The sequence below is a fragment of the Marmota monax genome, unplaced genomic scaffold, assembly GCF_021218885.2.
Source record: "Marmota monax isolate L192 unplaced genomic scaffold, Marmota_monax_Labrador192_F-V1.1 WCK01_AAM20220418_F8-fsc00034, whole genome shotgun sequence".
Taxonomy (NCBI): Eukaryota; Metazoa; Chordata; class Mammalia; order Rodentia; family Sciuridae; genus Marmota; species Marmota monax.
The window spans coordinates 3,421,143-3,433,640 of NW_026693934.1; the positions used below are offsets into that span (position 1 = coordinate 3,421,143).

Sequence of the window (12,498 nt, forward strand, 5' to 3'; positions counted from 1 at the left end):
TCTTAGTCATTCAGGAGTTTTCTGTCCAGGCAACTGCCCCAAATCAGTGGATAGATTTACTCAAAGACAAGTTACAGTAATAACTCTTGGACACTCAATAACATCATGGAACTTATGATGAAACATGAACTGAAGCCTCTCAAGTCACCTAGGTGCCTAGTATGTAAAGTCAAAATCACCTAATTGGGTATCAATACATAGTAAACATATTTAAACTATCCTCTCTTTCATATTTTATTTAAATGAGAGTGATTTTTTTCTTTTAAATTAAACTTGGCGTTCTTGTTTCCTTAACATAAATATTAATTATGTTTGGGAAGTACTAAAGCTCAATATTTAGCTCTACTCAGTTCTTTAAAGTTCAAGAGAATAACCAACAATGTTAAAATTTTAAAAATAATAGCATATAAATTAATAAGTAAAAGACATTGGAATATATAATTCTTACAAGTAAAAAATAAAGTATAATAGGAGGAATTTGAGAAGCAGTAACTAGAGGGAAAATCCACAGCCATGAAAGAGCCAGCATTATTAAATTAATACCAGAGGAAAATGTTAAGAATCTAAACCTGTAGCAAGCAATTTTTGAAAACTTCAGTAAGAGTTTAAAAATGTTTCGATATTCTTTGTATAAATAATGTCACTTTTAGAAGTATCCCCCAAGGATCATGTAATAATAATAATAATAATAAAGCACAGAATATAGAAGTAAGCATATTCAATAGTGTGATTTGTGATATTATAAAATTGGGAATAAATCCTCAAAATCTATTAAAATATGTAAAATATGACATGTCTAAAATATATATGAAATATGGCATGTCTAAAAGATGACCATTTTGTTACAAATAATAAGCACATTCACAATTATATTTGATAATATAGAAAAAAATTACATTTACTTTAAGACAAGAAGAACAATATATGAAACTGCTAAATAGTATGAGCCCAATTGGAAAAAAATCCGTATATGAAAGTTACTCTGAAAGTTTGATAAAATAAAATATGGTAAGTTAATTAATCAAACAAACATTCACCAACTACATTAACCTGAGGACAATGTAGACCTTAAGCAGAAATAATAACACGATTAGGTTTGAACTTTGGAAATATCATACCAGCTGCAGTATGGTGAATGAATGAGTGTGAGATAAGATTAGAGGGAGGGAAAACAATTAGGGCCTGTTATGATGCAGAAACAAGTGTAGCCCTCTTGCAAGTGGAGGCAGTGAGATTAAGAGAAATTATGGAATTGAGCATACTAAGAAACTTTAAAAGTAGTGTGTACAAGAAAGGTGAAAGGCTGGGAGTGAATGGTAAGAGTTTAAAGCATACAGCAGAGAATCTAAATCTCCTGCTTGGTTATATCTGTGGATAGCAGTGTCATTTACCAGGAGAGGAAACACAGGAAAAGCAGAGTTTTTATGGGAAATATGAAATGGATTTTATCTGAGGTGCTGGTGGGACCTCCAGGTAGTGACATGTAACATGTGATTAGAATACAGTTCTGGAGAAATTGCAGGGCATATGACAGAACCAAAGGCAATCATTGCTGGCCATTATTATACAGACCTCCATGTTGGTTGAGTGTATTTTCACTTCCTCCACTGGTCTAGAAACATCAACAGTTCAAGGACCATGAACAATTCATTTTAGTGTAGTATGGTCATTCATAATTTGGAATTGCAACCACTAGCACTACCTGAAAGAAATCATCTAGATTTTGTTACAGTCTCTTAGTTTTCCTGATGTTGCTCAAAAAGAGTCTGTTGTTTCACTTCTGGTAATCTGTATCCTAGTGCTAGGGTTGGATGTGGTTGGTCCCCCCAAAGCTCATGTTGACTCCTACTTATTCAGTGCAGTGGTGTCAAAATGTATGGCTTTTGGGAGATGATTAGGTCATGGTACACTATCTTCACAAAGGGATTAAGGTCTTTCTCCAGAGACTGGGTTATGTCTACAAAGACCAGATAAGGTCTCATGGGATTAAGGTTGGTCTCACAGGATTGGATTAGTTAGTGTGAGAACAGGTATTATAAGTCAAGTTTGCTCTGTCTTGCCATTTGATATCCTATACTGGGAACTACAGTGTCCCACCAGCAAGAAGGTACTCACTGGATGTGGCCCTTTGACCTTGAGCCTCCAGAACAATGAGAAGAATAAATGTTTATTCATTATCATTGACTAGGTCTGTGATATTTACTTGCATAATAGAAAACATACATGAAAGTTCAAACTTTAAAATATGTATTTCAAAATTAAAATAATATCCTCATGTTGTGTTGTTTTTCTAAAAAAAAAAACCATATATAAAATGTTTATCTAAGGAATAGTTCCTTCTCTTCTTTATCTCTGTTTTCTAAATATTCAATTACTTTTATTATTAAAAATTAAAATAACAATAAGAATTATTAGAAATTAAAATAACATAATTATGACTGTCAGGATCATGAAAGTATGTGTATCTACTTACTAGGTTACAATCTCTGTTCTCTCTCTTTGAATCCTCACAACAAAACTATGAAAATAAGTTTCTCTCTAATTCTGCTGCTGGCTTCATGATTCACAGTTACTGGTTCCTTTGGACCATATGGTGAGAGCAATACTAAATTATTCAATCTCATGACTCTCTGAGCTAATGTCAGAAGGCTCGAGTTAGCTTACTTATATTCACAGAAAAGACAAAAATGCTTCAGTGTTGTTTCCACAATGCTGGTTGAAAATGAACTTTCCAGAAGTATAAATAGATTGTGACCTATAATTTGAAACATGTCAGAATATATTAAGGATTGCCTGGGAGGGAAACGGAGAAAGCCCACAATTCTTCCTTTTCTTTGTCAGGCTTTGTTGAATAGTTCTCTGTTATCTTTGTGATACTTAAGACGACTCGACAGCTATAGTCAACTTGCTGAAATTATTTATAAATGGGCACTCACTTTTAGTCCAGAAAAACAGTATATTAAGTGGAAAAGTAGAATATCAAATCTCCTTATCAAAAAGACTAGCAATTTTTTAAAACATTCAGAACTTTTATCTCTTGAATCTAAGTCTGAAGTCCAGACAGATTTTATAGAGTGTAGTCTTTGGGACAAGAAGACAGGAGACAGGCTTTTGGATTGCAATTTTGTAACTAACTGAATGATGCTGTGGTGATTTGTCTCTCAGTTTGTTATTTCTTGTCTGTATAAAGGAACAATATGTGAGGCTGTGGCTATTGTCCAAATACTAAAGATGTTGTAAAAAGTATGTCACATTTAGATAGTATTTTTAAAAAAGATGTTAAATGTAAACATTTATAAACATGTTCTGAAGTTTAAATGTCACGTATATACTGCTATTGCATATATTCAGTGTGTTCATCAGACCAGTGGAACTAAACATTGGTTCTGCATATAGGAAACATTATCAAATATCATAACTATGGACAAAAACTTAAGAGTATCAGACTGACTCAACAAATACCAGTTTAAACAGGGTAAGAGGTATGGTCCATGTGGACAAGTGACTGAATATGAAAACTTGCTTAAAAATGAGAGTAAATTTATAATGACCCTAGCATACATCTAGAAATAATAAGTGGTCATTACCTTGCAGGAACTTTAGATGGAATTGCATCCAATAGCAATCAAGCACATATTTTCAAGGACTATATACATATTGAAAAAAAGCCAATATTGAGCAGGAAGGTCATTTTGCTTACTTTAAGCTATTCAACATTGATGAAATCATACCACAGAGAAGCATTTTATAATCAGCTTACAAACAGTTTATCAAATAAATCTAGGTTTTAAAGACAGACACTCACTAATATTACAGAAAGTTATTGAAATATATCATCAAAATACAGTTTTATAATATTCAAATGAAAACATTGTTTTTGAAAAAATGTGTATCTAAATTGATTGACACGTTACTTAAGTAGGAACACTCCAAAATTTTATTAGCAGGTTGACAGTTATTGCCATATTCAACATAGTATAATATTTTGGAAATTTTATAAACCTAATTACTCTTATCTTTATTATAATGATTGCTATATTCTGAATACTTAATAAATATGAAGATCTCTGATAAATTTCTTAGGTAAATGATTTAATTTTTATGACTGTATGATGTTTACACTGTGGTATCTTTCAGATGTGAGCTAGAATGGGTAATGGACTAGAAACAGAGCCTAGGTTATTCCAAAGTCCGTGCTCTAAGACGTTGCCTAGTATCACTGAAAACTGGCAAGATGACATTGTCTGCCCACATCAGAGAAGCAGCTGACTAGGACTATAGAACTAAAAGTGGCATATAGTTAAACAGGCCATTTATCTAGAGATACACTATAACTAAACTATAAAACGTTAATGCTTTTTAACAGAGATGAATGATAACCTTTATATCCATGTAGTTACTTGTCTACATAATAGAAAAGAGTGTATTATTTTATATATATTTAAAAATATGCTACATTGAGACAATATAAGTGGACTGGCTAATTATTCTTTTGGGCATACTATATTCACAAGGGGGAAAATAAGCAATGAGATTCCATATGAAGCTTCCTAACAAAAGCATATACACAGTTAAGGTTAAATAGTTTAAGTACTAGTAACTTGTCTAAAAATATCATCAATACCACTGATGAGGAAGCTGCCAATTATTGGTTCTTACTATGTGGCAGGCATGTGTCACATGTTTTGCCTACAGAAGGTAGGCACTGCTGGTGACCCCTTATACAATAACATGCAGAGAAGAAACATAAGTTGTCTAAAGCCATACAATTTGATTATCAAAAATAGTTCATTTACAACCTTGCATGATATAAAAAAATTATTTGCTTCCTTTAAATATTATCTCTGAAATATTTTCTAATCAGCCATTTTTACTGAGACTATGATTTTAGCTATGAAGGGACATAAAATGTGAGATTTAAAGAACACTACAAGATTCTGGGACATTTTCTTTTTTTTTAAATAAATAATATACTATTTAATTGTGTCAATGTATGTTCATTAACTATATTTATTTTAATTATAGGTGACTAGAGATTTTAGTTACACCTTATTTAAGATTAGTTAATGTTGTTTATCCCGTTATATTGCAACAGTTTAATACTAATTCAATTTGTAGTATTTTGTTTACTGGAACACTTTAAAACATATATGCATCTAATTTTTATTTTTCTATGAACAGAAGAAGTATAAATAAGTGAAATTAAATTCCTCATGTGGTGTGCATATGTATGAGGATCATCTAGAGAGAAATAACTAGTAGTTCATAGATAGATAAGAGGAGATTTATTATGAGAATTGGCATATATGTGTATAGATGAATCATATGATCCTCTGAAAATTGAAGAATCAGGAAATTCATGCTGTAATTCAGTCATAGTCTAATGGCCTGAGAACTAGAGGAGCCAATACTGTACTTCTGTTTCGATGCTAATGGCCTAAGCAAGGAGTGAGGGGAAGAAAGAATTCTGTTGAAAGTCTGGGAAATAAATAGCCCCCAAACCAAGAGCTCCAAAGTCCAAGGGAAGAAATAGATGACCGAGCTTAAATTTGCCTACCTCCACTTTATTTTTCTATGTAGGCCTTCAGTAAATTAAATGATACCCACCAATCCTGTTGAATGTGAATCATCTTTACTCAGTCTACTGATTTCAATGCTGATCTTTTCTGAAATATCCCCATAAGCACACCAAGAAATAAGTTTTATCACTTTTTGGGAATCCCTCAGCCCAGTCAAGTTTATACATGAAATTAATCATGGGAGCATATATATGTCTTAGCAAGATATTTTGCAAAGAAACATCCAGTGTGACTTTTGAATATGGACTAAATATAGTACTAGAGGGAAAAAATATATATGTCACTGAGAATGAGGGTTAATGAGAAGAAGAATGTTCTCTTTTGGAGCATGGGAAGAGTTATGTACCTACAGAGCTATCAAAGATATTCACATTGGATGATACAAACAGGAATTAAAATGACAGCATTCAGATAGATAATTGTTGAAGCCATATAATTGGTTAATATCACCAGAAATACATATGGAAGAATGTTTTTGAGATGAAAAGAGAAAATATTAAAATAATCATAATATAAGCAGTGTTAGAAAAAGATAGCAGTATCAGTGTTAGTGTTCTAGAAGCCAAATAGAGAAAGAACTTCTAGTTAGCATGTATTATACAATTAATGGGGAAGTCAAAGAGTACAGTGATTCTGAAAAAAATCAGAATATTTGACAGTGGAGAGAAGAGAGGTAAATTTTAAATATAACAGAAATATTCAGTAAATACAAAACCACATTACTCTTTTGTTGGGGGGTGGGGTGGGTACCAGGGGCACCTAACAACTGAGCCTCATCCCAAGCTCCTTTTTTATATTTTATTTATTAGACAGGTCCTCTCAAGTTGCTTAGGGTCTCCTAAATTGCTGATGCTGGCTTTAAACTTGAGAATCTCCTGCCTCAGCCTCCTTAGCCACTGGGATTTCAAGTGTGGGCCACCATGCCCAGCAAACACCTCATTTCTTAAACCTTTCTTAACACTAGAGAATCAGTATCAGTTTTCATTACCATATATCCATATCAAGAGATCTGGCCTCTCTTCTGAGAACACAAGAGGAAGCAGTATATCAAGACACATTTTTCTTGTAAATTAAAAAATAAATACTCCAAACCCAGTGAGATATTGGATTGTGTATTTCACTTTATCATGCGTTGTTAGAATAGGAAGTAGGGAATGTAATTATCCTTTGAATTTTAGAGATGTATCAAACCTTGCAGTTTGACAAAACATGTATTTAGCAAATATTATGTTTGCCTTCTTTTTATATTTGTTTGTTGTTGCCGTGTGTTCTTTATTTTAAAAGTGGAATTGAACATATTTAGAAGCTAAAAAGAGGAAAAGGCACATCATTCAAAGTTTAAAAGTATTGGAGTCAGTAAAGTTGATGGAGAATTGTGGCTCTATCCTAATGCCAGCATAAAAATAAATTCCAATTTTATTTTATTCTCAATAAATAATGGAAATAAATTGTGTAATATAATATACATTTCAGAATGGTTTACATAAAATATTACAGTGCCTTTGTAAGTATGATTGAATCACTGGATAAGTCATGGTTAAAATGATGAATGTCATTCAATAGAAAAAAAATAATAATCTGAGCTAAAATGTCACTGAGTACTTCCTATGTGTATAATACAGTTAGAAATGATTTGCATGAATTATATTATTTATTCTTTGTGATTATACACAACAAATCCATGCAGTAGGTATTATTATTATCTCCAGTTTATATACAAAGTGACAGAGAGGTGATATTTGCTCATGGTTCCACATTGACAGACCATGAATCTAGGCAGTCAGAGAAGCTACTCTCTCAATATCCATGCTTAGGATGCTACAGAAACAAGACAGATTTAGAGCCAGGAAACAAGGCTGATTTAGTGCCAGGAAACAGTTCCTCCTACTCCTTCCTTAGGTCAATTGACACTTTTTCTGATTAGGCTCTCCTTGTAGACTGCCAACTCCCCAACTTGCCAGATACATCACTGCTATAAATTTTTGATTTAATCATCCTACCATTGCTATTTCCTTTTCAAATATCAAAATCAAGTTCTGCTACCTAAAAAAATACTATAATAACAATAATCTTTGGAAATTATTTCAGTGCAACTTTTTAGGGTACACCCAGAAAGATTCTTGAAAATGTTAGTAGGAGCATATTATACAATTCTTTAGCAGATGATTCATTTCTCATCAACAAACAAAAGATCTCCTGTATCTGTACAATTTCAGTTAGATAATATTCCCCTTAATTGATAAGATTGATAAGATTGATCTTTGATAAGATTTTACTTATCAAAAAGAAAAATTTGTCTTCAAAGGAAGACAGATGAAGATCTTTTGAAAATAATTTGGCTGAAATCTGGATGACATGGGGCATATGCTAGCTAGGGACAACCTGGTCAGACTATTCTAGTTTCAAAACAGCTTAGATGAAAGTACCAAACCTACAGTGTCATTTCCCTGAGTGACAGGTGTAGGAATTTGAAAATAAGTCAGTGGTTTGTTTACTTTTTTCAAACCTTTATTGCATTACTCTTTTTTTTTCACTCCTGATTTAAAAACAAAACAAAACAAAAAAACCCAAAACAACAACAACAACAAAAAAAACTAGTGATCAATATAGAAAACCATGAATTTACAGTATTTACATCCTACCTCACTGTGCCACTTTTCATGATCATTCTAATGCAGTTGGATTTCTACTATATTTGTGCACTGTTTGTTTCAAATTTAGCTCAGGTTAATTTGTATTAGTGTTTACATGCTCTATTTCTCTGTAGGTCATTCAGGAGCTCTTATGGAAAAAGAGGAATTAATTCTTTTGTTCTGCATTCTTATTTTCCTAGGTAACCATGTTCCAAAAATATCCACCTCTTCACCCAATGCCACCTTTGTTCTCTTGTCTGTGTCTATTTTTCACTCACTAATGTGCCAGAGAGTATATTTTGTTTCTATGTCAACAAAAACTAGAAAAATTTGTACCACCACAAGGAAAATATGTAGCTAAAATTTAGTAAGCAAGTTCTTTTGGCAACAGAAATAATGAAGTTACTCAGCTTTTAACCTACATAAAATTTGCCTTCTTTCTCAAGCTATTAATAGGCATTTATCTGCTGCCAGACTAATAACATTTATAAATCATAAGTTTTAGAGCAATGCTACTCACTGTAAAATACATATTACTTTGTTCACTTAGAGCAACAATTTCTAGCATTTTTGATTATGTAGAATCCTTTCAAAGTGAAATTAATTGGAAAATTTTAGAGTTTCAGTTTATTCTCCAGGAAATGCAAGTGAATTTTATTTGCAAGTATTTTATTCACTTAAGAATACTGCTCAAAGTGTAGGCTTATCCTTAGATAGAGAATTCAAGGCAATAGAGACAAATTATGACTTTTTCTACTTCAGGTCTTGGCAAGCCTGACATTTGTGAATTTCTCTAACCACCTTAATTATGCTTCTAGGTCTACAAAGACAAGATTGGAGATGACTAGTATAATCTCTAATGCTTGTTAACTGAGTGACTTTGTCTGAGTTCTATTTAAATGGAAACTACACCAGAATTTCTTCATTATCTTTCATGTTTTTTTTCTTTACTTTTTGGCAAACTCTAATGGTCATTCTTTATTCCTACCAATGTTTTCTGTCTCTTCTACAGAGCTAGTTCTGCATTCTATTTTCTACTCAGTCTTTAACCAGCTGGATGTTAGAGACATTCTTAATAGAACAGTTAACCATTTGTATTCCAAACATTTTAAAGGATTGCTCACTTTCACTCTGCTGTTAATTCTCACAGAACAAATAAAAATATTCAAATATGATTCATCAAATTTTATTTGTACAATTTTCATTAAATTTCTAAATTATCTTCTTATTCCCCGACTTTAAATAGCAGTCCCTCGTGAGTAAATATAAAAATTATGGAAAATAATACTTAGTTCTTATGTACTAAACAGAGCATGTATATTTAAATCAAATAAATAATAAATAACTAATGTTGATAAATCCAATCATTATGCATGACATGCCTACTTTAAAGTTGTAAAAATATTTACTTATAGTGAGTATAGGATAAGTCCTTATGTAAAATAGGCACTGGTTGTTAGCTAATGATTAAAAACTGGGAAATATGATTATATTTTTATATATATTTTATATTCTAATTCAAATATAACCTGTATTACCACATATGGGTAGACTGAAAATAATTGAAAAGCAAAATAGTCATGAAAGAGAATCACAGGAATGATATAAGAAATTAAGGATTCAAAATGTGTGTGCAAGTATAATTATCCAAAAATGATCTTTGAGTATTTGTTAGCTTCTAACATAAGCTTCCTTGGACATATGGGGAAACTATAAACTAAATTAATGGTGCATTAATTTAATGCACCCTTATTCTCTACAATTCCTCTAAAGAGGTTTTGTTACTGTATAAAGTCTCAGGACAAATCGTGGACAGACATCGACCAGAAACTTGACTTCCCCATTCTTATCCAGTTACAATTCCATCAATATAAGCCACTTTAGTCTATTAATATGCTGTTGATTTTTCATTGTTTTTCCACAAGGGAGACCCACCTGCATCTGTGCGCTGGGGTTCACTGGACCAAACTGTGGTAAGACAGTCTGTGAAGATTTCTGCCAAAATGGAGGGACCTGCACTGTGACTGCTGGGAACCAGCCTTTCTGTCACTGCCGGGCTGAGTACACTGGAGACAGATGTCAGTACTGTAAGTAAAAGCACCCTCTGGGACCCTGTTTGGCAGCATAGTTTTATGTTTGCATTAGTTCATCTTCATTGCCTGCATCTCTGCTCCCTCCAATATCTTCACTGTGACCACCCTCACTTTTTCAGGTTGTATTCCTCAAACCCTAATAATTATTTACCTTGTGTCTCACTCTTCTTTTAAAGATTTTATTATTCTTCCTCCCCAGCTTAGTTTTCATGGTCCATTATTATAATCATTGCCTTGTATACATTCTCAACTCACTTGGTCCCTCTTCTCCCCTACTGCATTTTCCTGGGGGTGGGTTGAAGGGTTGAGGGGGAACCATGGTTATTACTCTCAGTGTTTGGTCTCTCCTGAATTTGCACTTCACAGATGAAAGCAACTACAGGAAAACATATAATATATAATAAAACATATAATATATAACATATAATATATAAAAACATATAACATATAATCAAGCCTGCTGATTGCATGTAAACTTTTATTAATAATCTCAGATGGAAACTCACTATAGCCTTTACCATATTTCATAATCCATCAATCCTCTATCCTAGCTGTCTACATGACACCTTCTCTGTTCTCCTCAAATTTATGATAATCTCCCCAATCTGTGTTTAGCTGAGATACTTGCTTTCTATTTCATTGATAAGAAGCAGAAACCATCTGAAGAGAGTGGCCACAGGATCCTGCCATTCTATTCACCAGTCTGATTTATCCTGTGTTTACATGCCTGCCGTTCTTTTTATTACCAGAAGCCCTGTGCTGAATTTAGTCCTATATTCTCCATTCCTGCTGATCATTCAGCTCCTTATGGATGTATTTCCTGCAATTGTATTCCCTTTCCATAGTTATTTCTATAAAAGCCTTCCTTATTCCCATATATTTTTCTATTTACAATCTAATTTTATTCATCTCCTTTTCAATCTTTTATTTAATGATAGCATTAATTTAATGCACCATTATTCTCTATAATTCTTCTATTACTGTTTTTCCTTTGACTCTACTTCTGTCAAGCTTTGGTCTTTATTGTTCTGCTGAAACATCTTTTATGCAAAGTCATGTTGATGGATTTTGCTTACATCCTCTTTGTTGCTCTCTAAGGATTCTTTCTCAATTCCTATTGCATAACTGCTTTCAGGAATTAATCACTCTCTCTTTCTTAAAGTATCTTCTTCACTTCTCTTTATGAATATGATATCTTCTTTATTTTTTCACTTCACTTTATCATTTGTTTCTTCTCAAGTTTCTTTTGCCTGTTCTTTCTCATCTCCCTGAAGATAAAATTTTTAGCTCCAATTTAAAACTTTGCAATGATGGCAACTCTGTCTTCTGATCTCTTTCTTCTTTATAGCACTCACTCCTAAAATCAATAATTCCTGGAAATACTGCATAGTTTAGAATGACCCCAATGATTTTTAAAAGTATAGTTTCCCAGACATAATCTAAAAAGGTTTGCAATTCTGCTTGCCTGCATCACATTCTTTCTATTATTGAAAACTTCCAAGGTGTTTCAGATATGCAAACAAAGTTAAGACCCACTACACAGATGATTTTACCAAATTCCATTGTATTTATTACCATTCAAATAATGATTCCAAATTTTTAACTCTGGATAAACCTGTCTCCTGAGTTTTAGATTTCCTACCTAATTTTGTTCATGTGATATGGTCACATGATTTAGTTCTAAATTAACATTTTCTCACCCAAATTTTCTTCTATCAGTATTTCCTCTTTTTAAAGGGATTCAGGGAAATAATTGTTGCTCAGGAAAAAATAAGTAAAAAAATAAATACTTCTTGACTCTTTTTTCCCAGAATCGAAATACCTCTCACTACCTCCACCCTCAATATCCGCATCCAAGGTATAAGTATCTCTTGTCTGAGTTTTTACTAACTGGTCTCCGTATTTCCTCATTTGCCCTCAGTACCTATTTTTGAAACAGCAGTCATATATTTACACTTTACCCATAATAAAATCATTTTCCAGCTTATTTACATTTACAGAAGAGAATAAATACAACACCTAATTCATTGGTAGGATAAATGAATTCATAGAACTAATAGAAGGAAATGAAGTAATTATGAGACCCCAAATGTAGAAAGATCATCATACATGTGATCATCATACATGTGAAAAAAAAACAATTTTTCATCATGGATAAAATGTATGCCTATGATCTCTGGTCATTGTAGGAAG

At 32.5% G+C, this 12,498-nt stretch overlaps 1 protein-coding gene across 1 annotated transcript in view; it reads left to right on the top strand.

Moving 5' to 3' along the window:
* The window catches only part of Lrp1b (LDL receptor related protein 1B), a 1,856,415-nt gene that overhangs the window by 1,775,830 nt on the left and 68,087 nt on the right, over nucleotides 1-12,498 (top strand). Inside the window, exon 84 of the mRNA XM_058585368.1 lies at nucleotides 10,138-10,299. Coding sequence (XP_058441351.1) covers nucleotides 10,138-10,299 — 162 coding nt within the window. The remainder of the gene's footprint in view (nucleotides 1-10,137; nucleotides 10,300-12,498) is intronic.